Raw genomic sequence first — 25,060 nt, forward strand, 5'->3', positions numbered from 1 at the left:
CAATACCTGGTAAAACGTTTGTAATTCTGTGTGCGATGCATTTTGGCCGTATTTTTGTGTTCACAACATTGAAGTGCAAGAGGCCTTCAACTATTTAGATGGGCTGGATCTTTGTTTGTCATCTGTGTATTGTTTCAGTTATAGTGAAAACAGACCTTCCTGCTGCGTATCTGACAGACCATTTATTATCGGAGTAGTTAAAACAAGCTACTAATGGAGCTTTGAGTACATTAAAAAAGGCTTGATATTTTTATTTATTTAACGAGGCAAGTCAGTTAAGAACAAATTCGTATTTTCAATGACGGCCTAGGAACAATGACAGCCTAGGAACAGAACTGTTCAGGGGCAGAACGACAGATTTGTACCTTGTCAACTTGGGGATTTGAACTTGCAACCTTTCAGTTACTAGTCCAACGCTCTAAACACTAGGCTACCCTGCTGCAGGTATGCAATCAAGCCCTGGGGTTTTTCCAGATTGAAACGATTTAAGTTATTCCTTTCATTGGCCTTCGCATTGATATTTTTGTGAATTTGTTCATTTTCAATTTTGCATTATTTGGAAAGAATTCCTTACAGTAATCATCATTCATAGAGTGAGGAGGAGACTGAAAATAAAACATCTGCTTAAAGTATTTAGCTTGCTTTTTATAATATAATTTGGAGAATCATAGGTGACTTCGTCTTTAACGAGTTTCTGCAAATGTATTTTTGGTATCGTTCCTGTGTTGAAGATTCATGTAGAATTTGGCAGGGATGGTGTTAGACGGTGATGAGCTGTGCCTGGTTTTCTCCAGACATAGCACTTTGAATTCAGGCCAAAGAGTTAAATTTTTGTCTCATCAGACACTGAATATTTTGCCTTATGCTCTGAGTCTTTCATGTGCCTTTTTGCAAACTCCATACGTGCTGTCATGTACCTTTTTCAAAGGAGTGGGTTCCAAATGGCCATTCTCCCATAAAGCCCAGATTGGGGAAGTGCTGCAGAGACTGTTGTCCTTCTGGCATGTTCTTCTATCTCAGCCAAGGAACTCTGTAGTTTTGTCCAAGTGGTCATTGGGTTCTTGGTCACCTCCCTGACCAAGGTGCTTCTTATCCGGTTTCTCAGTTTAGTCGGACGACCAGCTCAAGGCAGAGTCTAGGTGGTTCCATATTTTTTTCTCCAATTTCCCAATGATGGAGACTACTGCTCTTGGAAACTTTCAGCACTCTAGAAATGGTTTTATACCCTTCCCCAATGATGTCTAATCACAATTCCATTACGGAAATCTACAGACAGTTCCTTGGACTTCATGGTATACAGTAGTTTCAGCTCTGACATCCACTTTTTACTGTAGGACCTTATATAGACAGGAGTTTCTTTCTAAATGATGTCCAAACTATTGAGTTGGCCACAGGTGGACTCTAATATTTTTTGTAGTGACATCTCAAGGATGATCAAAGGAAATTGGATGCACCTGAGCTCAATGTGGTGTGACATAGCAAAGGTTTGGAATACTTATAAGATATTTCGGTATTTCATTTTCATTTGCAAATATTTTCTAAAACATGTTTTCACGTTGTCATTATGGAGAATTGTGTGAAGACAAGTGAGATAAAAAAATATATATTTCATCCATTTTGAATTTAGGCTGTAACAACTAAATGTGGATTAAATATGAATCCTTTCTGAAGGCACTATTTTCCCTTGGCCTATGATAATGTATCTGAAACCCCGCCCATTATGTGTCACAGCAAGACAATCTCGTGGCCTATAGCAGTCAAAACTCCGGCTTCAGCTCATAGATCGAGAAAAGCCGACTAAACTAGTTCTGAAGGACAAGGTTGACATAAGTTTACCTACCAGCATCTCGTGTTTTTTTTAAATATTGGATCGGAATTTACCGTTACAACTTGAAAGTCCAGTCCGACAGCGGGAAATGACACAGGAGCTTGCAAAGTAAGTACACGGTCCAGTTCTCTTTGGTGTAGGCTATATGTATACTTGTAGGCATACACAGGTCCGCAATAACGCGCAGCAGCTTTTAGATGACAAAGGATACATTGTATATTTAAATATCAGTTATTAGGGGATTGCTGAGCTTCTTTGACTTTCCATGTCGCCTAGTTTTAAGAATGGTAGAATGGTAGTTTTAGTTGGCAAACTGTCTTCAAATGATTAGTGTCACTATATGATTGTGCATTGAACTTCTCAGGCAGACTATGTGTGCTACACACACAGACACACAATTAAAGTGTGCAATGTTTGTACAAAGGTAATGTCTTGTATATAAACAAAACAATGGAAGTAATTTGTAATGACACAGTCAGCGAGATGAAGACCGGTCTTGCTGGTAGAGCAGGATCAGCGATCTGGCTACTTAGTTGACGTTAGATGGCTGCATTCCCACGGGATGCCCGCGGGACATGCGGGTCCCAACAGAGATCATTGCGGCGCGGTCGGCATTTTTCATGCTGCGGTTGGCATTAACGCTTACATTTCCTCCTGTTCACTCTATGGGACTTCTTCTATGTGTGTACATTGAAGAGGTTAGGACTATTAACATAATAACAGCAATGCAGAGTGTTATACCCTATGGTATAGATTGACAGATCTTGAAGATCATTCTAACATGTTTTACTCACAACAACTACAATAACCCACACCCCTTACACATATATTTCGTTTGAATAGACTGTGAGTAAATATTTGTTCACTTATCTCCTTAGCTACCAGTTAACATTATTACAAATAGCAGGGTTCGAACTTAATGTTGGATGCCCCACTGTGCAGAAAGTGGGGAGTTCTGAATCTGAATTTAATGTCGGACTGTCTCACTGTGCAGAAAGTGGGGAGTTCTGAATCTGAATTTAATGTCGGACTGTCTCACTGTGCAGAAAGTGGGGAGTTCTGAATCTGAACTTAATGTCGGACTGTCTCACTGTGCAGAAAGAGAGGTGTTCTGAATCTGAACTTAATGTCGGACTGTCTCACTGTGCAGAAAGAGAGGTGTTCTGGTGTTCCAGAATGAGGCGTCATACAGTGGTGGTCGGCGGCAGGCGCTCACGGAGGATGACGAGGACTGGAGGGCCTTCCTAGGGAACCCCCTGACCGCCGCCTCCAAGGCCATGATGCACATCAACGGAGATGAGGACAGTGCCAATGCTCTCCTCTACAACTACTATAAGGTACCTCATATATGCTTACTACTACATACAGCTGAAGTCGGAAGTTTACATACACTTAAATTGGAGTCATTCAAACTCGTTTTTCAATCACACCACAAATTTCTTGTTAACAAACTATAGTTTTGGACATCTACTTTGTGCATAACACGAGTTATTTTTCTAACAATTTTTTACAGACAGATTATTTCCCTTAATTCACTGTATCACAATTCCAGTGGGTCAGAAGTTTACATACACTAAGTTGACTGTGCCTTTAAACAGCTTGGAAAATTCCAGAAAATGATGTCATGGCTTTAGAAGCTTCTGATAGGCTAATTGACACCATTTGAGTCAATTGGAGGTGTACCTGTGGATATATTTCAAGGCCTACCTTCAAACTCAGTACCTCTTTGCTGGACATCATGGGAAAATCCAAAGAAATTATCCAAGTTCTCAGAAAAAAATGTGTAGACCTCCACAAGTCTGGTTCATCCATGGGAGCAATTTCCAAATGCCTGAAGGTACCATCTTCATCTGTACAAACAATAGTACGCAAGTATAAACACCATGGGACCATGCAGCCATCATACACTTAGGAAGGAGGCGTGTTCTGTCTCCTAGAGATGAATGTACTTTGGTGCGAAAAATGCAAATCAATCCCAGAAAAATGAGTCCTATATCGACATAACCTAAAAGGCCGCTCAGCAAGGAAGAAGCCACTGCTCCAAAACAGCCATAAAAAAGCCAGACTACGGTTTGCAACTGCACATGGGGCCAAAGATTGTACTTTTTGGAGAAATGTCCTCTGGTCTGATGAAACAAAATAGAACTGTTGGCCATAATGACCATCGTTATGTTTGGAGGAAAAAGGGGGAGGATTGCAAGCTGAAGGTCACCATCCCAACCGTGTAGCATGGGGGTTGCAGCATCATGTTGTGGGGGTGCTTTGCTGCAGGAGGGACTGGTGCACTTCACAAAATAGATGGCATTATGTGGAAGGAAAATTACGTGGATATATTTAAGCAACATCTCAAGACATCAGTCAGGAAGTTAAAGATTGGTCGCAAATGGGTCCTCCAAATGGACAATGACCCCAAGCATACTTTCAAAGTTGGGGCAAAATGGCTTAAGGACAACAAAGTCAAGGTATTGGAGTGGCCATCACAAAGCCCTGACTTCAACCATATAGACAATGTGTTGGCAGAACTGAAAAAGTGTGTGCGAGCAAGGAGGCCTACAAACCTGACTCAGTTAGGAGGAATGGGCCAAAATTCACCCAACTTATTGTGGGAAGCTTGTGGAAGGCTACCCAAAACGTTTGGCCCAAGATAAACAATGTAAAGGCAATGCTACCAAATACTAATTGAGTGTATGTAAAAACTTCTGACCCACTGGGAATGTGATGAAAGAAATAAAAGCTGATATAAATCACTCTACTATTATACTGACATTTCAGTGGTGATCCTTACTGACCTAAAACAGGGAATTTTTACTCGGATTAAATGTCAGGAATTGTGAAAAACTGAGTTTAAATGCATTTGGCTAAGGTGTATGTAAACTTCCGACTTCAACTGTACATACTGTACTACTACATAGCTACTACATACCTACTACTACTACATATCTACTACTACATAACTACTATACTATAAAGGTATTTTAAGTACCGCCATAGATGTATATAGGTGTGACAATGTATTATACTACTTTTCTAGGTGCCACAAGACAAGAGAACGACTGGACAGCCCAAAACAGAAGTTATTGTGGGCGATGCTGATCCAAACAATATGTAATGAATCTCCTTAGTTATTATAATGTTTTTATTCAGTTATGACTTGGCATAGTTTACTTTTTATTTACTGTAAATTGAGAAAGTGTTTTGAAGTAAAGAAAGCTGTGTTCTGAGATGACCTTTACTCTGATCATCTCCTTCTCAGGAACTTCGTGGTGCCACTCCAAGATTCCCCCCTGGCCATGACAACTCTGAGGACCGTCCATCGCAACACTGCGGCCCAGGGCAGCAGCCAACCCAGCCGGGGGGACAAAACCCAGACTCTCTACCCAGCCTCAAACTCCATAGTCTGCATCTCCACCACCTCCAGCCCTCCCCCCTACTCCCTCAGCCCAGAGGGGACCCAGGCCCTGCACTCCTTCCCCGTTTGCACCCCCACTGGTCCCCACGGTTCCCAGTCGGATGGCATGGCCTTCAGTCGCCACCTCAGCCAGTACAGCCCCAGAGCCCGGAGCCTCACCCCTGACTCCACCTACACAAAGTCCTACAAGGACAGCACCAATGAGGTAGGGTCTCATACGTTTACTGCAGAACCAGATAGAACGAGAGCACAATTTTGCACTAAGCAGCACGAACCCCTCATGGAGCTGTGTAACTTACACCCAGGCTTCATTGAAAGTAAAAGTAACAAGCCTGTGAGACAGCCTATTCACTTAGCTACATGGAGCCAATGAGGCATCATCCATATTTTCATCAATCTACGGGTTGTAGTATAATATGCAGTGGTGTAAAAAATACTTTGAAGTACTACTTAAGTTGTTTTTTTGGGATATCTGTACTTTACTAGTTATATTTTTTACTACTTTTAATTTTACTTCACTACATTCCTAAAGAAAGTTATGTACTTTTTACTCCATATATTTTCCCTGACACCCAAACGTTCTTGTTACATTTTGAATGCTTAGCAGTACAGGAAAATTGTCTAATTTACATACTTATCAGGAGAACATCCCTGGTCGTCCCTACTGCCTCTAATCTGGCGGATTCACTAAACACATGCTTTGTTTGTAAATGATGTCTGAGTGTTGTAGTGTGCCCCTGGCTATCTGTAAATAAAAAAACTAGAAAATGTGGCAGGCTGCTTTGCTTAATATAAGGAATTTGAAATTATTTTTACTTAAGTATATTTTAGTAATTACATATTCTTTTGATACTTAAATATATTTAAAACCAAATACTTTTACACCTTTACTCAAGTGGTATTTTACTGGGTGACTTTTACATGAGTCATTTTCTATTAAGGTATCTTAACTTTTACTCAAGTATGACAATTGGGTACTTTTTCCACAACTGGTAATATGTAATGGTCACCTACACAAATTATTATGGGTGCGTCCCAAATGGCACTCTATTCCCTTTAATGTGCACTACTTTTGACCAAAGCCCTATAAGGGGAAATAAATAGTGCACTATAAAGGGAATAGGGTGCCATTTGGGACATTACCCATTTTCCTGGTACTGATGTTCCCCTGGATTGTGTTGTGACCCACAGGTCTTCCCTCCCTCTGAGGAGGTCCAGCTGCGTATGACCTCCATCCCTCCTGGTGGATACCCTTACTACAGCTCCACAGCAAGGTAACGTTCTCAGTCAAAATGTGATAGGGACAGTCACTCAGTGTTTTTTTTTTTAAACAGTCAGGGTATATTGAACTAGCAGAAAATACCTTAACCTCACTGAAACTATCTCTAATCAAACCTTATCTTAAGTCTTACCTTAATACAAAGCTGCAATATGTCACTTTTTGGGTGATCTGACCAAATTCACATAGACATGTGAGTTATAGACCTGTCACTAATTGAAAGCAAGTCTAAGAAGCGGTATATCTGTTCTATACACGCTATTTCTATGCTTCCCCTTAAATTTTGTTTTTGCATCTTTTGTGTTCGGTTTTGTACACCAGCTTCAAACAGCTGAAAATGCAATATTTGGTGTTTTTGAAAAGACATTTCACAGTGGTTTAGATGGTACAACGATTCTCTTCACCAGGGCTCTTCAACCCTGTTACTGGAGAACTACCCTCCTGTTGGTTTTCGATCCAGCCCCAGTTGTAACTAACCTGATTCAGTTTATCAACCAGCTAATTATTAGAATCAGTTATGCTAGATTAGGGTTGGAGCGAAAACCACGTTCCTGGAGTGCTACCATCCTGTAGGTTAAGAGCCCTGCTCTACGTTATGCATTGCTTGTTTTAGCAACCAGAAAATGGTAGTGCGATTTCTGCATATTGCACCTTTAAGTTTTCATTCTGCCTATCAAATATTCACTTTCAAAAATGCTTTTATAGTCACTAGCTGAGATATTAGGATATAGGGTAAAGGGGATACTTAGTCAGTTGTGCAACTGAATGCATTAAACCAAAATGTTTCTTCTGCATTTAACCCAGCCCTTCTGAATCAGGGGGGGCTGCCTTAATCGACATCCACGTCAAAGGCAGAATGGCAGATTTTTCCACCTTGCCGGCTCGGGGATTCGAACCCGCGACCTTTTGTTACTGGCTCAACGAATATTCTCTCCCTCTCTCTTTCAGTCAACACTTTGAGTACATGCTGGAGGCTCCCCAGTCCCTCTGGACCAAGAGCAGCAGTGGCCAGATGAGCTACCTGAACAAGGCCCAGTTCTACCCCATCACCTTGAGAGCACTAGGGGGCACCCCGCTCCAATCTCATCTCAGTGGAGAAGTCCGGGTATGAGCATCTCTAATCTCTCTTTTATTTGTTTGTTTTATCTTCTAGTCTCTCTATGTCCCTCTCTCTGTCCCTGTCTCTCTGTGTCCCCTATTCTATCTACTGTGTCTCTAGGTTTGCCAAATATGTTTTGAGAAGGCCTTACTTGACTTAAGGCCATTGACAAATGTCCTCACTCGGTTCGGGTCAAGTTTGTCCAGGTTTCACCAGTTGAGGCTGCTCTCAGTCGTCTCTGACTGGACTACCAAGTGTTTCTGGGTCGACCCCTCTTTCTTGTCCTCTGTACAGTTTTGGGAATAGAGTATACGTATTTTGCTCTAAATGTTGTTTTTGTGTTTTAGGTCTTGGTGGTGTGTGTTTGTAATGTAGAGCTGACTGTATATTTCAGAGTGTGGTGATGCTTGTGTTTGGAGAGGAGAAGCTCACAGAGGACCAGCTCAAATACTGGAAGTACTGGCACAGCAGACAGCACACAGCCAAGCAGCGTTGCATTGATATTGGTGAGGGGTCACACACACCCACATATGTCCTCAAAATCAGTATGTAAACATTAATTGTTAGTGTGTAAACAGTACTGTTGTCTTCCCTGTTTGTTCATCCCAGCTGACTATAAAGAGCGATTCAATACGATCAGCAATATTGAGGAGATCGCCTACAATGCCATCTCTTTCACATGGGACACAAAGGACGAGCCACGGGTAAGAAATGCCAATATCATGTCTTTATAGTGGCAGCAGAAATCTTCGAGTGAAGATTTTGGGCTCTGGGGGTAAAGTTTCCCCTAGGTACAGATCAGCTTCCTCTCCCCTCCCCCAATCTTTACCTTAACCAATAGTGCGGGAAATGCTGAACTGCCCCAAGATCAGCGTCTAGGGACTTTACCATACCAGATTTGAGACAAATTTCTGACAATGTTTTGTAATACAAACAAATGTAGTTACAAACAGTCACCAGCTGGGGGAATCATATACAACTAAATCAATCATACACAATACTTTGAAACTACCCAGGACCACACTTTGTATGTAGAGACTACAATTTTGTACCTTGATTTCTTTCTGCCTGCATGACAGAAATGTCATATGGAAATATAGTGCATTCAAGACAATTGGGAACTAGAAAAAAAACGACCTCAGTCTGGCAAAAATCGGTGATGTCAGTGATCTTCAGGTCGGAGCTCTAGCATGATGTCCAAGTTTCCAACTTGTAATTCCGATTTGGATGACCCCGAGTTCATTTGACTTGAACGCACTGAAGTCAGTTTGGAGATTTCCGGAGTTGTCTTGAACCCAGAAATGTGCATCAGAACTGTTTATTCAAATGTTTATTTAATTAATTAAACATTTTCTGTCTTATGACTCAATTTGTTGTGTATTTTTATGGCATTATTGGTGCTTTTATGCAATGCTTTTAGATGGACAGTAAAGCTTTTTGAATTTAAATTCTCATGTGCCTTTATCGCTGCCCCCTCAGGTGTTTGTGTCTGTGAACTGTCTAAGTACAGACTTCTCCCCTCAGAAGGGAGTGAGGGGCCTTCCGCTCAACCTCCAGATTGACACCTACAGCTTTGGGAGCCATGGTCACAAGCTAGTACACAGAGCATACTGCATGATTAAGGTGTTCTGTGACAAAGGTGCCGAGAGGAAGATCCGAGACGAGGAAAGGAAGCAGCCTTACAGGAAGGGAAAGAGACAGGAGACAACCGCAGCCTGTGAGTACATCACCTGAAACAACCAATCGATTAATCAATCAGTTCATCAATCACCCCCCCAAAATATCAGTATGCCAGTGTGCTTCACAAAAGCCTCTTCACAACTAACCCCTAAAAATTAAGCCAGGGCAACAGTATCAAGGCAAAACTCCATAGGTAGAAACAAATTTACTTGAAAGGAACTACATTTCATCAGCTGGTGATTGTCAAGCAAATAACTGTCGGTCTCACAGTAATTGACCGTTAATTAACATAAACACATTTAGCATCTCCTGGCTTCCACACAAAGCCTACAAGTCACTGATGCAGACCTTTGGAAGATCTACATTTTAAAAAGTCTAATAAATCCATGTAATAGAGCCGTCCTCCTTCACAATATATCCAGTATTTATTTTAGACCGGTCTAAAGAAGGATGATATGAAGAAAATGTAGTCTATTTCAGAAGAACAGAATAGCATACAGAGTTTTCTTTATTTTAGGTCCTGATCTGGCTATGCCAAATGGCTGTAGGCTAATCAAGATTTGCTTAGAATTCCGTGGTATTATTTTATAGTATGAAGAATACAATTGAACAAAGCTGAATAAAATAGAAAGGATAGTTTCTCCAAACGATTTGAGGAAGTGCGCACATGTGGCTATCTGTGTTGAGTGTTAACAAATAAATAGGTATTCCTATATGCTTCATTTAGAGTTATTAATATAACTTTACTGTTCTACAAATGTTGAGCTATATGTTTTGATTTTTAGTACATTGTAACCCCGCATGATGCGACTCTAATGATGATTTGAGTCCTGCTACTTCAGTGACTCATTCACTATTTGACAAGCACTTGATAATGCACAGCCACAAAGTCAGATTCCACAGCCACAAAGTCCAAATTGGCTACAGAAATGAGCTTAATTTAAGGTTAGGCATAAAGTTGGCAGTGTGGTTAGGGTTAGGTTTAAAATAGAATTTTAAGAAGATACATTTGAGAAATGGGCGGGGTCTATGACTTGGCTATAGAAGCTAGTGACGACCCTCTATCTCCCCCTGCTGTCCTGCCACAGATGTGGAAGACCCTCTGCAGCTGAAGCATGTGACCATAGCATCGTTCAAAGCCATGAGTGACATGGACTCCCAGCCAGTTCTCTTCATCCCAGAGGTCCACTTCCCCAGCACCCAGCACCACCATGTAAGTCCAGCGATGCCTATGTTTAGGGTTGCAGGACTCTTTCCCAAAGTTCCCAGGTTTTTTTGAAATACCAGTTGGACGGTTCCTGGAATCAAGAGGGAATAAGCAGGGAGGGAATCCTCCGACTGGGATTTCTGGAAAAACTTTAACTTTGGGAAAGAAACTGGATTGCAACCATGTTTCACTGTAGCATATCGCCAAACTGACAGTCTCTAGGTACCATTTGTTTTTGGCCATTGCTAGGACCGAACTACATTTTCCAGGATATAACAAATAGACACCTGGTTACATCAGGTGCACCTGCATTGCTTGCTGTTTGGGGTTTTGGGTTTCTGTACAGCACTTTGAGATATCAGCTGATGTACGAAGGGCTATATAAATAAATTTGATTTGATCAGTGGAGGCTCCTCAGAGGAGGAAGGGGAGGACCATCCTCCTTTGTGAATTTCATAAATAGTAAATAATTTAAAAAGTTATCCTAGCTATAACTATACTAAATATATTCATGTCACCAAATATTTGATTAAAACACACTGTTTTTCCAATGAAGGTCTACAGAATTGGTCAAAGCTACAGTGATAGTTGAGTTCAACCATTGTGATAAAAATTCTCGTGACAGTGTCCCATTTCGCTGACGACCTTTCCGGTTCCGCCCACCGACATCCTATTAAGGAAAACAAGAACAAAGAGAAAGAATTCGGCAGACAGAGTGGGAAGGTCCTAACATTACAAATAACTCCATCAGAACATTAAGTAGCAGCCTACCTGTTGGCTCTTGGTCGTTGTAGTCTATCCTTATCCTTTAACTTTTTATTCCGGCATTTTAATTCCATCTATTGATTAGATATTTCCTAACTTTTGCCACACGGAGGCTCTGTGACTGTAGCCTTTTGCTGCTTTAATGACAAGCTACACGCCAGTGGACACTCCTCAGAGGAGGAAGGGGAAGACAATCCTCAGTGAATTTCATAAAAAAGTAAATCATTTAAAAAGTTACCCTAGCTAAAACTATAAATATATTCATGACACCAAATAATTGATTTAAACACAATTTTGCAATGAAGGTCTACAGTAACCTCAACAGCACTCTGTGGGGTAGCACCATGGTGTAGCCAAAGGACAGCTAGCTTCCATCCTCCTCTGGGTACATTGACTTCAATACAAAACCTAGGAGACTCATGGTTCTCACCCCCTTCCATAGACTTACACAGTAATTATGTCAACTTCCGGAGGATGTCCTTGTCACGTACGTGTGGAGAGACGGACCAAGGCACAGTGGATGTTGAGTTCCACATAGTTATTATAAAGTGAAACTTAGCAAAAACAATAAATCAATAAACTAACAACGAAACGTGACTGGGTGGTGCACATACACAAAATAATATCCCACAAACATAGGTGGGGAAAACCCCCACCTAAATATGATCCCCAATTCGAGACAACGATTACCAGCTGCCTCTAATTGGGAATCATACAAATCACCAACAAAGAAAAATAAGCTAGAACACAATATAGAAATAATAAACTAGAATACACCCAGTCGTGCCCTGACCTACTACACCATAGAGAAACAAGGGCTCGCTATGGTCAGGATATTGCATAACATGTGATGAGTAGTTGACTCAAAGAGAAAAAAAATTGTTGAATAGTTTTGAACTAATTACTTCCTAAATTAAGGAGAAGCAAGAGAAATGTTTTTTTTTTCAGTTTCACTTACTTAGCTAGCAAATGCAGCTAGTTACTTTTGCCTACTCAAACAATAGGCTCAAACAGAGGGATGCTATGTTAGCTAGCTGGCTATGTCTATCCAACACATCACTGGAACTCTTCCAAGTCAAGGTAAGCTTTTGGTTTTACAAATTTATTCCCATCGGGTCCGCTGGTGTAACAGCTTACTGACTGTACAGTGTAACGTTAATGTATGATTGTAGCGGGTTTACTAACGTGTTAGTTCTATTAGCTATGCTGACTATGACGTTAATTTAGCTAATATGGTGACAACCATTAAGGCCGTGTGTAGTGGTTTGGCTTGGAAATGTTTTTTCACCTGGTCACATACAGCTGATGTGTTGTGTATTGAAGTCCACAAGCGAAGGGAAGAGGTGAAAGGAGGAGAGCACATAGATGTGAGAAGGAATACAATGTGGCTGGTATGAAACTGAACTGTGTTTAAATGTGATCAGGAGTGTATTCATTCCGCCGATTCTGTTGAAAAACGCTTTTTTAAATCGAAGCAAACGGAACAAAACGGGGATAAACATACCTGAATTTGTCCAATTGAAACTCTCGTTTGCAGCTGTTGGACTATATCAGCTAGATGCAGGCAAGAGTGTGCAAGGCGGTATTGAATTTTACTGTCTGTCCATGTGTCACTGTCTGTCACATCAAATTTGTCTCTCGACCGGTGTGCACCTACGTTGTAAACTTTCATTCATAGGCTAGATTGTAGCAACCTCATGATGGGTATAAGGAAAATTTGAGTATCATGGAGTAGCCTAAGCCTATCACTGTTACATTTAACTGGGCGAATGGAATATGAACGACAATCATCCAATATGCTGTAATAGATATAAGGTCATGCTCATGAAAACAAAATCACCCTCCCTCATCTGAAACGGCACTGACCGCCACTGGGTTGCATGCATGGGAACCCATCATAATACTGCTGATTAATTTCCATACAGTACTTAGTTGAAATGTTATGTTATTTTTTCATGCTGTTATTCTGTTTGTTTTTTTCCCTTAAACTCTGCATTGTTGGAAAATGACCCATAAGTAAGCATTTCCCTATAAATCTGTTAGTTGTTTACGAAGCATTTGACAAATAAATTGTATTTGATTTTAAACGTGTGTGAGGTACATTTTAAATACATAAGAGAATGTCATTTTTTTTTTTTTACATTTCAGACAAACTTGAGACATGAACACAAAGAAACATCACCTCTAAGTGAGGGGCTATAGGGATGCTAGTGCTACACAGACTGCAGAGTTTCAGTGTACTGTAGTTTGCTTGGGACAATAGCAACTGAACAAATAGCCCACTCAACTGATTTATTTTTCTCTTCATCCTTTATCAGGCAAGCCTATCAGATGACGGTGAGGATAGGTGAGTAAAATTGTTATATTGTATACTTACTGTAATATTTTGTGAAAGATGCTAAAAGTGCCTATAAATGTAAACAATTTGATACCCATAATAAGTGATTCATTCACTCAATGTGCCTTTTTCATAGTCTTTTATACTCATTATAGTCACTAGTGATCTTAATGACTAAAATGTAAATAGTCATATGTGTTCTGTTTGTCTGGTTGCAGCTTGGGGCAGAAGAGACTACTCCACTGTGATGAGGACTTTGAGTTGGCTCCTCACAAGAAAGCAAGGCGGGACGGACCAGAGAAAGGTACATTATATTGAGATACGTTTGCCGACAGTGTGTATTCAAGGGAAATAAATACAGTGAAGAGAAGGCATAATACAGAGATAAAGAGAATTATAGAGCAAGAGAGAGAAATGCTCTCTGTCTGGCTGCACTGTAGTTGTGGTTGTTACTCAGGCTGCTGTTGCTCAGGCTGCTGTTACTCTGGCTGCTGTTGCTCAGGCTGCTGTTACTCTGGCTGCTGTTGCTCTGGCTGCTGTTACTCTGGCTGCTGTTGCTCAGGCTGCTGTTGCTCAGGCTGCTGTTACTCTGGCTGCTGTTGCTCAGGCTGCTGTTGCTCAGGCTGCTGTTACTCTGGCTGCTGTTACTCTGGCTGCTGTTACTCAGGCTGCTGTTGCTCAGGCTGCTGTTGCTCAGGCTGCTGTTGCTCAGGCTGCTGTTACTCTGGCTGCTGTTACTCTGGCTGCTGTTACTCAGGCTGCTGTTACTCAGGCTGCTGTTGCTCAGGCTGCTGTTACTCAGGCTGCTGTTATTCAGGCTGCTGTTACTCAGGCTGCTGTTACTCAGGCTGCTGTTGCTCTGGCTGCTGTTGCTCAGGCTGCTGTTGCTCTGGCTGCTGTTACTCTGGCTGCTGTTACTCTGGCTGCTGTTGCTCTGGCTGCTGTTGCTCTGGCTGCTGTTGCTCAGGCTGCTGTTACTCTGGCTGCTGTTACTCTGGCTGCTGTTACTCTGGCTGCTGTTGCTCAGGCTGCTGTTACTCTGGCTGCTGTTACTCTGGCTGCTGTTACTCTGGCTGCTGTTGCTCAGGCTGCTGTTGCTCAGGCTGCTGTTGCTCAGGCTGCTGTTGCTCTGGCTGCTGCTGTTACTCTGGCCGCTGCTGTTACTCAGGCTGCTGTTGCTCAGGCTGCTGTTACTCTGGCTGCTGTTACTCTGGCTGCTGTTGCTCTGGCTGCTGTTGCTCTGGCTGCTGTTGCTCTGGCTGCTGTTGCTCAGGCTGCTGTTGCTCTGGCTGCTGTTGCTCAGGCTGCTGTTGCTCTGGCTGCTGCTGTTACTCAGGCTGCTGTTACTCAGGCTGCTGTTACTCAGGCTGCTGTTACTCTGGCTGCTGTTACTCTGGCTGCTGTTGCTCTGGCTGCTGTTACTCTGGCTGCTGCTGTTACTCTGGCTGCTGCTGTTACTCAGGCTGCTGTTGCTCTGGCTGCTGTTGCTCTGGCTGCTGTTGCTCTGGCTGCTGTTGCTCTGGCTGCTGTTGCTCAGGCTGCTGTTGCTCAGGCTGCTGTTGCTCTGGCTGCTGTTGCTCTGGCTGCTGTTGCTCAGGCTGCTGTTGCTCAGGCTGCTGTTGCTCAGGCTGCTGTTGCTCAGGCTGCTGTTGCTCAGGCTGCTGTTACTCTGGCTGCTGTTACTCTGGCTGCTGTTACTCTGGCTGCTGTTGCTCAGGCTGCTGTTGCTCAGGCTGCTGTTGTTGCTCAGGCTGCTGTTGCTCAGGCTGCTGTTACTCTGGCTGCTGTTACTCTGGCTGCTGTTGCTCTGGCTGCTGTTGCTCTGGCTGCTGCTGTTGCTCAGGCTGCTGTTACTCTGGCTGCTGTTACTCTGGCTGCTGTTACTCAGGCTGCTGTTGCTCAGGCTGCTGTTGCTCTGGCTGCTGTTGCTCAGGCTGCTGTTACTCAGGCTGCTGTTGCTCTGGCTGCTGTTGCTCTGGCTGCTGTTGCTCTGGCTGCTGTTGCTCTGGCTGCTGTTACTCTGGCTGCTGTTACTCTGGCTGCTGTTGCTCTGGCTGCTGTTGCTCTGGCTGCTGTTGCTCAGGCTGCTGTTACTCTGGCTGCTGTTACTCTGGCTGCTGTTGCTCAGGCTGCTGTTGCTCAGGCTGCTCCCACGCAGTTCAGCTGACTGCATGTAAACACAGGCCACATGGCTTCCAAAGCCCTGCCCTCCCCCTCCCCTTAGATGGAGAAAGCACAACACACACGGTTTGTTTTCCAAGTGGAATATGATCATGACATGTAGTCCAAACGGGATTGGTTTTCCCACTCACGTGTTTGTGGTGGCTGTTCTCAGAATGATTAGGGGTTGTTCGCCGTTTGGTGTGGTCTGTCTCAGACTAGTCTATTTCTGACTAGGCTCACTGCCAATTCCCAAGACGCCAGTGTGAAAAGAGTAAAGAGCAACTACAGTCAGTCACTGGCCCAGCCTTTTCTCAGTTTATGAGGTTGTAAAGTGGTGGAATTACCCTTTAACAGGGGTCCAGGGGTGTCTCCGAAATGGCCTCCTGTCCTGAATTCTGGTCAAAAGTAGTACACTGTATAGGGAATAGGGCACTATTTCAGACCCAGTCCATCTTAACTGAGTTTTACTATGTTTGTGATATCTGATGAGGGTGGCAGTTGTTTCAGCATGAATACACACTAAAACCATGGAAACATCACCTAGCAGGATATTAGGGCAATACTGTAGTACATCATAACTCAGTGACTTGACTGAGAGAGAAACTCACACAGTAGGTCAATGTGTGAAACGGTCTCACACCCCATGTCTAAAAAAACACCTTTGTGTGGATTCCTCTCTCTTTTTGTTTCTCAGGTACCACTGTCTATGGCACCTCTCCCTCACACTGTGGGGGTTGGTGTGGTAGTATTTGACTGGGTTGGTGTGGTAGTATTTGACTGGGTTGGTGTGGTAGTATCTGACTAAAGGCTTCTGCATGCTCTGGTAGGTGAACCGAACGATTGTCCTCACATATACCCTAAAGACTTTCGCTTGAACAATTTTGAGACGCCATATTCGGTATACACTTCCTCAAATAGTCTGAATTAATCTAAGATAAATAAAAAAATCTGTCTTACATTTTTACGTTTTTGCCGAGGAGATCTTAATCGCCCAATTCTACATGAACTACAATGAACAAAAATGCAACATGCAACAATTTCTAAGATTTCACTGATTTACAGTTCATATCAGTCATTAGGCCCTAATATAAGGGTTTCACATGACTGGGAATGCAGATGCCTCAACAATGTCAGGCTGTTTATTTGAGCCTGTGGAATGTTGTCCCAGTCTTCTTCAATGACTGTGCGAAGTTGCTGAATATTGGCGGGAGCTGGATCACGCTGTCGTACACGTGATCCAGAGCATCCCAAACATGCTCAATGGGTGACAGGTCTGGTGAGAATACAGGTCATGGAAGAACTGGGACATTTTCAGCTTCCAGGAATTGCTTACAGATCCTTTTAATATGGGGTTAATGCTCATGCTGAAACATGAGGTGATGGCGGCGGATGAATGGCACGACAATGGGCCTCAGGATCTCAGTATCTTTGTGCATTCAAATTGCCATCAAATTTTTTCAATTGTGTTTCTTCTCTGTAGCTTATGCCTGCCCATACCATAACCCCACTGCCACCATGGGGCACTCTGTTCACAACATTGACATCAGCAAACCGCTCGCCCACACGACACCCACAGGTCTTACATCCACACTTCTCCAGCGTGCCAGTGGCCATCGAAGGTGAACATTTGCCCACTGAAGTCGGTTACGACACCCAACTGCAGTCAGGTCAAGACCCTGATGAGGACGACAAGTATGCAGATGAGCTTCCCTGAGACGGTTTCTGACAGATGGCGCAGAAATTCTTTGGTTTTGCAAACCCACAGTTTCATCATCTGTCCAGGTGGCTGGTCTCAGACAATCCCGCAGGTGAAGAAGCCAGATGTGGAGGTCCTGGGCTAGCGTGGTTACACGTTGTCTGTGGTTGTGAGGCCGGATGGACATACTACCAAATTCTCTAAAACGACATTGGTAGAGTTTATGGTAGAGAAATTATCATTAAATTATCTGGCAACAGTTCTGGTGGACATAACTAAACTCAGCATGCCATTTGCATGCTCCCTTAACTTGAGACATTTGTGGCATTGTGTTGTGTGACACAACTGCACATTTTAGAGTGGCCTTTTATTGTTCCCAGCAAAGGGTGCAGCTACAGTTGAAGTCGGGAGTTTACATTCACCTTAGCCAAATACATTTAAACTCCATTTCTCACAATTCCCTACATTTAATCCAAGTTTTAAAAAACTGTTTTAGGTCAGTTAGGATCACCACTTTATTTTAAGAATGTGAAATGTCAGTATAATAGTAGAGAAAATGATTTATTTCAGCTTTTATTTATTTCATCACATTCCCAGTGGGTCAGAAGTTTACATACACTCAATTAGTATTTGGTAGCATTGCCTTTAAATTGTTTAACTTGGGTTGAATGTTTCGGGTAGCCTTCCACAAGCTTCCCACATTAAGTTGGGTGAATTTTAGCCACATTCCTCCTGACAGAGCTGGTGTAACTGAGTCAGGTTTGTAGGCCTCCTTGCTCACACATGCTTTTTCAGTTCTGCCAACAAATTGTCTAAAGGATTGAGGTCAGGGCTTTGTGTTGGCCACTCCAATACCTTGACTTGGCCATTTTGCCACAACTTTGGAAATATGCTTGGGGTCATTGTCCATTTGGAAGACCCATTTGCGACCAAGCTTTAACTTCCTGACTGATGTCTTGAGATGTTGCTTCAATTTATCCACATAATGTTCCTACCTCATGATGCAATCTATTTTGTGAATTGCACCAGTCCATCCTGCAGCAAAGCAACCCCACAACATGATGCTGCCATCCCCGTGCTTCACGGTTGGTATGGTGTTCTTCGGCTTGCAAGCCTCCCCCTTTTTCCTCCAAACATAACGATGGTCATTATGGCCAAACAGTTCTAATTTTGTTTCATCAGACCAGAGGACATTTCTTCACAAAGTACGATCTTTGTCGCCATGTGCAGTTGCAAAACGTAGTCTGGCTTGTTAATGTCGGTTTTGGAGCCGTGCCTTCTTCCTTGCTGAGCGGCCTTTCAGGTTTTGTCAATATAGGACTAGTTTTACTGTGGATATAGATACTTCTGTACCTGTTTCCTCCAGCATCTTCACAAGGTCCTTTGCTGTTGTTCTGGAATTTATTTGCACTTTTCCAACCAAAGTACGTTCATCTCTAGGAGACAGAACGCGTCTTCTTCCTGAGCGGCATGACGGCTGCTGGGTCCCATGGTGTTTATACTTGCGTACTATTGTTTGTACAGATGAACTTGGTACCTTCAGGCATTTGGACATTGCTCCCAAGGATGAACCAGACTTGTGGAGATCTTGGCTGATTTCTTATGATTTTCCAATGATGTCAAGCAAAGAGGCACTGAGTTTGAAGGTTGGCCTTGAAATACATCCACAGGTACACCTCCAATTGACTCAAATGATGTCACATAGCCTAACAGAAGCTTCTAAAGCCATGACATTTTTTGGAATTTTCCAAGCTGTTTAAAGGCACAGTCAACTTAGTGTATGTAAACTTCTGACCCACTGGAATTGTGATACAATTAAATAATCTGTCTGTAAACAATTGTTGGAAAAATGACTTGTGTCATGCACAAAGTATATGTCCTAACCGACTTGCCAAAACTATAGTTTGTTAACAAGAAATTTGTTGAGTGGTTGAAAAACAAATTTGAACCTAAGTGTATGTAAACTTCCGACTTTATGTAATGATCATGCCGTTTAATCAGCTTCTTGATATACATGCGGACATCTTAACTCTCCCCTAAACTGTGGGGGTTGGTTGCGGTATCTCTGTGCATTCAAATTTCCATTGATAAAAGGCAATTGTTTTGTCTGTTCGTAGCTTATGTCTGCCCATACCATAACCCCGCCGCCACCATGGGACACTCTGTTCACAAGGTTGACATCAGCAAACTGCTCGTGAACACGACGCCATACACATGGTCTTCGGTTATGAGGCCGGTTTGACATACCTCCAAATTCTTTAAAACAAGGTTGTAGGCGGCTTATGGTAGAGAAATTAACATTTAATACTCTGGCAATAGCTCTGGTGGACATTCCGTCAGTCAGTATGCCAGTTGCACGCTCTCTCAAAACTTGAGACATCTGTGGCATTGTGTTGTGTGACACAACTGCACATTTTAGTGACCTTTTATTGTCCCCAGCACAAGGTGCACCTATGTAATGATCATGCCATTTTAATCAGCTTCTTGATATGCATGCGGACATTTTAACTCTCCCCTAAACTGTGGGGGTTGGTGTGGTATCTGACTACCTCTCCTCTAAACTGTGGGGGTTGGTGTGGTATCTGACTACCTCTCCTCTAAACTGTGGGGGTTGGTGTGGTATCTGACTACCTCTCCTCTAAACTGTGGGGGTTGGTGTGGTATCTGACTACCTCTCCTCTACACTGTAGGGGTTGGTGTGGTATCTTTTGGTGCGGTATCTGATAGTTTGTTTCCTCGCACTACATTCCCCTAGTGCTGCTTTATGTCCGTAAGGAGACAGAGGAGGTGTTTGATGCTCTGATGCTTAAGACGCCCACTCTGGCAGGACTACTGGAGGCTGTGAGTACATTTGTTGTGTTCTATTTTGCTCAAAATGTATTTTTTGATGCCTAAGTGTGTGTACATAACTCGGGAGAACATTTTCAACAGGCAAAGTTCAATCATAGCTAAGCAGATATAGCTGTGTGTGTAGAGTGCACTATGGGGAATAGGGTGTAATTTGGGACACAGACCCAGTGTCACAGGAAGAGGGATTTGTTTCCTGTTTGTGTCCGTCAGGAAGTAGTCACTTGTCAGAGAATGCACACAGGCATCCACAGTGACATTCAATGGAATGGATTGTATTGTCTAAGGCTGATTTGCACCCAGTTCACATAGGGGTTTCCCATGTTTTTCCCATCACATCTCTAGGTAACCGATAAATACGAGCTGCCGCTTGAAAAAATGGGGAAAGTCTACAAGAGGTGCAAAAAAGGGTAAGACTGGTGTCACTGGGATTAAAGTGTTCATCTCAAATTGCACCCTATTTCCTATGTAGTGCACTACTTTTGACCAGAGCCCTATGGGCCCTGGTCAAAAGTAGTGCACTATGGAAAAGGGTGCCATTTGGGACGCATTCCAATGTAAATAATCTGTAACTTGTTTATAGAATAAACAACAGTCTGAAGATAAGTAAATCACTTCTCCTGTCCTGTAGGATCTTAGTCCATATGGACGATAACATCATCAAGCATTACTCCAACGAGGATGCCTTCCAGATCAACATGGAAGAGGTGGGGGGGGAAATGCTGCTGACACTGACTGAGATCTGAGTCCAGACAAGGGAAGTATTCATCAGGGCACAACTTTTTGCAACGGAAAGTGAAAATGAGCGTTTCTTATTTGATCCTTTTTCTACTTAGTGAATATGAACACAACCCTGATCAGGGGGAGTGGAGTCTGTTGTCATGGGCCTCCAGGGGGAGACCCTTGGAGGTGGAACACATGTTGACCCCGGCAGCTGAGGGACACAACCGTAGGATTAGTCACCTGTTTACACAACTGTAACAGACTTCTAAAAGGAAAACAAGATATTTTCATGAGTTCTGCCTTTCTGCTGCGCCAGTGTCTATGAGGCTATTTCTGGTGTGGTTGGTTGCACAAAATGGCTACCTTGCTCGCTGGCAAGAAAAATACATTTAAGTATTTTCACATAAAATGTGACTGAGTGATTGCTTCACAAGCAGATGATGGGAGTCACACTGTACTACTGGGGCTTTTTGGCAGTAGCTACGGTACAAGATGAAACTATGATGAGGACCATTTGGAAACAATATTGTGTAACGGCCATTGATATTTTCCTACTTTTTAGACGTTTTTTTCATGTGTTGTTTTTGATCAACTACTTTTTGCTATATATACACAGACAAGACAGCAGCGATGTCTTCAGAATGCCAGTTAACGGATAAAAGTATTACGTATTAGTTTGAAGTACAGTACCAGTCAAGTTTGGACACCCCGACTCATTCCAGGGTTTTTCTTTATTTTTACTATTTTCTACATTGTAAAATAATAGCGAAGACATCAAAACGATGAAATAACACAAATGGAATCATGTAGTAACCATAAAAAGTATTAAACAAATCAAAATATATTTTAGATTCTTCAAAGTAGCCACCCTTTGCCACTCTTGGCATTCTCTCAACAAGCTTCATGAGGTAGTCACCTGGAATGCATTTCATTTAACAGGTGTGCCTTGTTAATTTGTGGAATTTCTTTCCTTAATGCGTTTGAGCCAATCAGTTGTGTTGTGGCAAGGTAGGGCTGGTATACAGAAGATAGCCCTATTTGGTAAAAGACCAACTCCATATTATGGCAAGAACAGTTTAAATAAGCAAAGAGAAACGACAGTCCATCATTACTTTAAGACATAAAGTTAAATGTCAAGAAGTTTCTTCAAGTGCAGTCGCAAAAACCATCAAGCGCTATGATAAAACTTGCTCTCATGAGGACCGCCACAGGAAAGGTAGACACAGTTACCTCTGCTGCAGAGGATAAGCTCATTAGTTACCAGCCTCAGAAATTGCAGCCCAAATGTTTCACAGAGTTCAAATAACAGACATCTCAACATAATCTGTTTAGAGGAGACTGTGTGAATCAGGCCTTCATGGCCGAATTGCTGCAAAGAAACCACTACTAAAGGACACCAATAATAAGAAGAGACTTGCTTGGGCAAAGAAACACAAGCAATGGACATTAGACCGGTGGAAATCTGACCTTTGGTCTGATGAGTTAACATTTGAGATTTTTGGTTCCATCTGCCGTGTCTTTGTGAGACGCAGAGTAGGTTAACGGATGATCTCCACATGTGTGGTTCCCACGGTGAAGGAGGAGGAGGTGTGATGGTGTGGGGGTGCTTTGCTGGTGACACTGTCTGTGATTTATTTAGAATTCAAGGCACACTTAACCAGCATGGCTACCACAGCATTCTGCAGCGATTTGCCAACCCATCTGTTTTGCGCGTAGTGGGACTATCATTTGTTTTTCAACAGGACAATCACCCAGAACACACCTCCAGGCTTTAAGGCCTATTTGACCAAGAAGGAGAGTTATGGAGTGCTGCATCAGATGACCTGGCCTGCACAATCACCCGACCTCAACCCAATTGAAATGGTTTGGGATGAGTTGGACCGCAGAGTGAAGGAAAAGCAGCGGACAAGTGCTCAGCATATGTGTGAGAAAGATAGTTCTCAGGCAGATTCTCCTTCAAGAATGTTGGAAAAGCTACTTTGGAGAATCTAAAATATAAAACATATTTTGACTTGTTTAACACTTTTTTTGGTTACTACATGATTCCATATGTGTTATTTAATAGTTTTTATGTCTTCACTATTATTCTACAATGTAGAAAATAGTCAAAATAAAGAAAATATCCTTGAATGAGTAGGTGTGTGTCACGACTTCCACCGAAGTTTTTCCCTCTCCTTGTTCGGGCGGCGTTTCGGCGGTCGACGTCACCGGCTTTCTAGCCGCCACCGATCCATGTTTCATTTTTCCTTTTGTTTTGTCTGTTTTATACACCTGGTTCCCATCTCATAATTATGTTCCTTATTTAACCCTCTGGTTTCCCTTTCTGTTTTGTGTGTGATTGTCTTTCGTGTATTGCTGGTGTGTTGTATTTTGAGTCCTGTTTTGTCCTTGTTTGGAACGGGATTTTGTTACGTTTTGGATTGAGTAAATCAGTGATTGTTACTCTTATCTGTGTCCTGCGCCTGACTCCTTCACTATCTTTTAGATAGACTCTGACAGTGTGTCCAAACGTTTGACTGATACTGTATATTTCAAAGATATGTAAAACATGATGCGGTGACTGGCTATTTCTGTCAGTACTTTTTATATTTATTAACTCTGTGATGATTTTATTTTTTGTAAGTTTAAATCATGAAAAAAGGGATATGAATTAAATTATAGCTATGTATTTATATTTACATCTTGAACATGCTATTTTGTGTGTGTCTGAACGTAAATTTATAGGTGGCAACACACTGTTTTGAGATGACCGAATGTAAATATTTCTTTGCAACAGGAAATGAGGGTTGGGGTCAAAGTGTGTTAATGTTTCAATTTGGACTGACTCGATTTGGAGTCAGTCCTGTCAGCAGATGCTTACCCACAGTGGTTATTAAATTTGTTAAAAGTCATTCTTCAAACTAAGCATTTATTTGGACATTGTGTGTTTTGTAGGAGAACCGAGTTGCATTAACGAGGCATGAAGCACAGATTGTGCAGATTTGGTGAATAGGGCTCTGGTCAAAAGTAGTACACTATAAAAGAAACAGAACCACATCAGAGAGTGTTTTATAGCCCTCTAGATAGAGAAGGTCAAATAAAATCTGCCTGAGAACTATCTTTCTCACAGCTCTTTTAGTCCTGAACATCATGCAGTCCGGTTTTTAAAGACACTTAGGCACGTACACACAAGTTGTACAACTGATGTACAATTTTTGGCACAACGTTTGTGATACAACAGAGATTTAAAAAAAATAATAATGATAAGTGCTTTGGAGACGTAAAGTGGTTGTGTAATAATTTTTGTGATTACAAACTATTGTGTCACAAAAATATCCGTTAAATTATATCACATTCACAACCATTGTGAAATATGTTGTACAGCTACAGTCGAAGTCGGAAGTTTACATACACTTAGGTTGGAGTCATTAAAACTCGTTTTCAACCACTCCACAAATTTCTTGTTAACAAACTATAGTTTTGGCAAGTCGGTTAGGACATCTACTTTGTGCATGACACAGGTCATTTTTACAACTGTTGTTTACAGACAGATTTTTTCACTTATAATTCACTCTATCACAATTCCAGTGGGTCAGAAGTTTACATACACTAAGTTGATTGTGCCTTTAAACAGCTTGGAAAATTCCAGAAAATTATGTCCGTGCTTCTACACCTGCATTGCTTGCTGTTTGGGGTTTTAGGCTGGGTTTCTGTACAGCACTTTGAGATATCAGCTGATGTACGAAGGGCTATATAAATGAATTTGATTTGATTTGCTTTGCTTTAGAAGCTTCTGATAGGCTAATTGACATCATTTGAGACAATTGGAGGTGTACCTGTGGATGTATTTCAAGGCCTACCTTCAAACTCAGTGCCTCTTTGCCTGACATCATTGGAAAATCAAAAGAAATCAGCCAAGACCTCAGAAAAAAAATTGTAGACCTTCCAAACGCTTGAAGGTACCACGTTCATCTATACAAACAATGTTAGGCAAGTATAAACACCATGGGACCACGCAGCTGTCATACCACTCGGGAAGGAGACGCA

The 25,060-nt window shown here is 42.2% G+C and overlaps 1 protein-coding gene across 1 annotated transcript; it reads left to right on the top strand.

Annotated features, from left to right (window-relative positions):
• Positions 1-1,720: 1,720 nt before the first annotated feature.
• On the top strand, positions 1,721-23,925 carry LOC109900599 (grainyhead-like protein 1 homolog). Its single transcript, XM_020496298.2, has 15 exons — positions 1,721-1,936; positions 2,979-3,165; positions 4,860-4,933; positions 5,082-5,442; positions 6,429-6,511; positions 7,465-7,621; positions 8,010-8,121; positions 8,225-8,319; positions 9,095-9,332; positions 10,384-10,508; positions 13,586-13,614; positions 13,824-13,909; positions 20,220-20,305; positions 20,657-20,721; positions 20,943-23,925. The coding sequence occupies exons 1-15, from the start codon at positions 1,917-1,919 to the stop codon at positions 21,055-21,057; spliced, it is 1,833 nt and encodes a 610-aa protein (XP_020351887.1). The 5' UTR covers positions 1,721-1,916; the 3' UTR covers positions 21,058-23,925.
• Positions 23,926-25,060: the final 1,135 nt, after the last annotated feature.

This window comes from Oncorhynchus kisutch, linkage group LG12, assembly GCF_002021735.2.
Source record: "Oncorhynchus kisutch isolate 150728-3 linkage group LG12, Okis_V2, whole genome shotgun sequence".
NCBI lineage: Eukaryota > Metazoa > Chordata > Actinopteri > Salmoniformes > Salmonidae > Oncorhynchus > Oncorhynchus kisutch.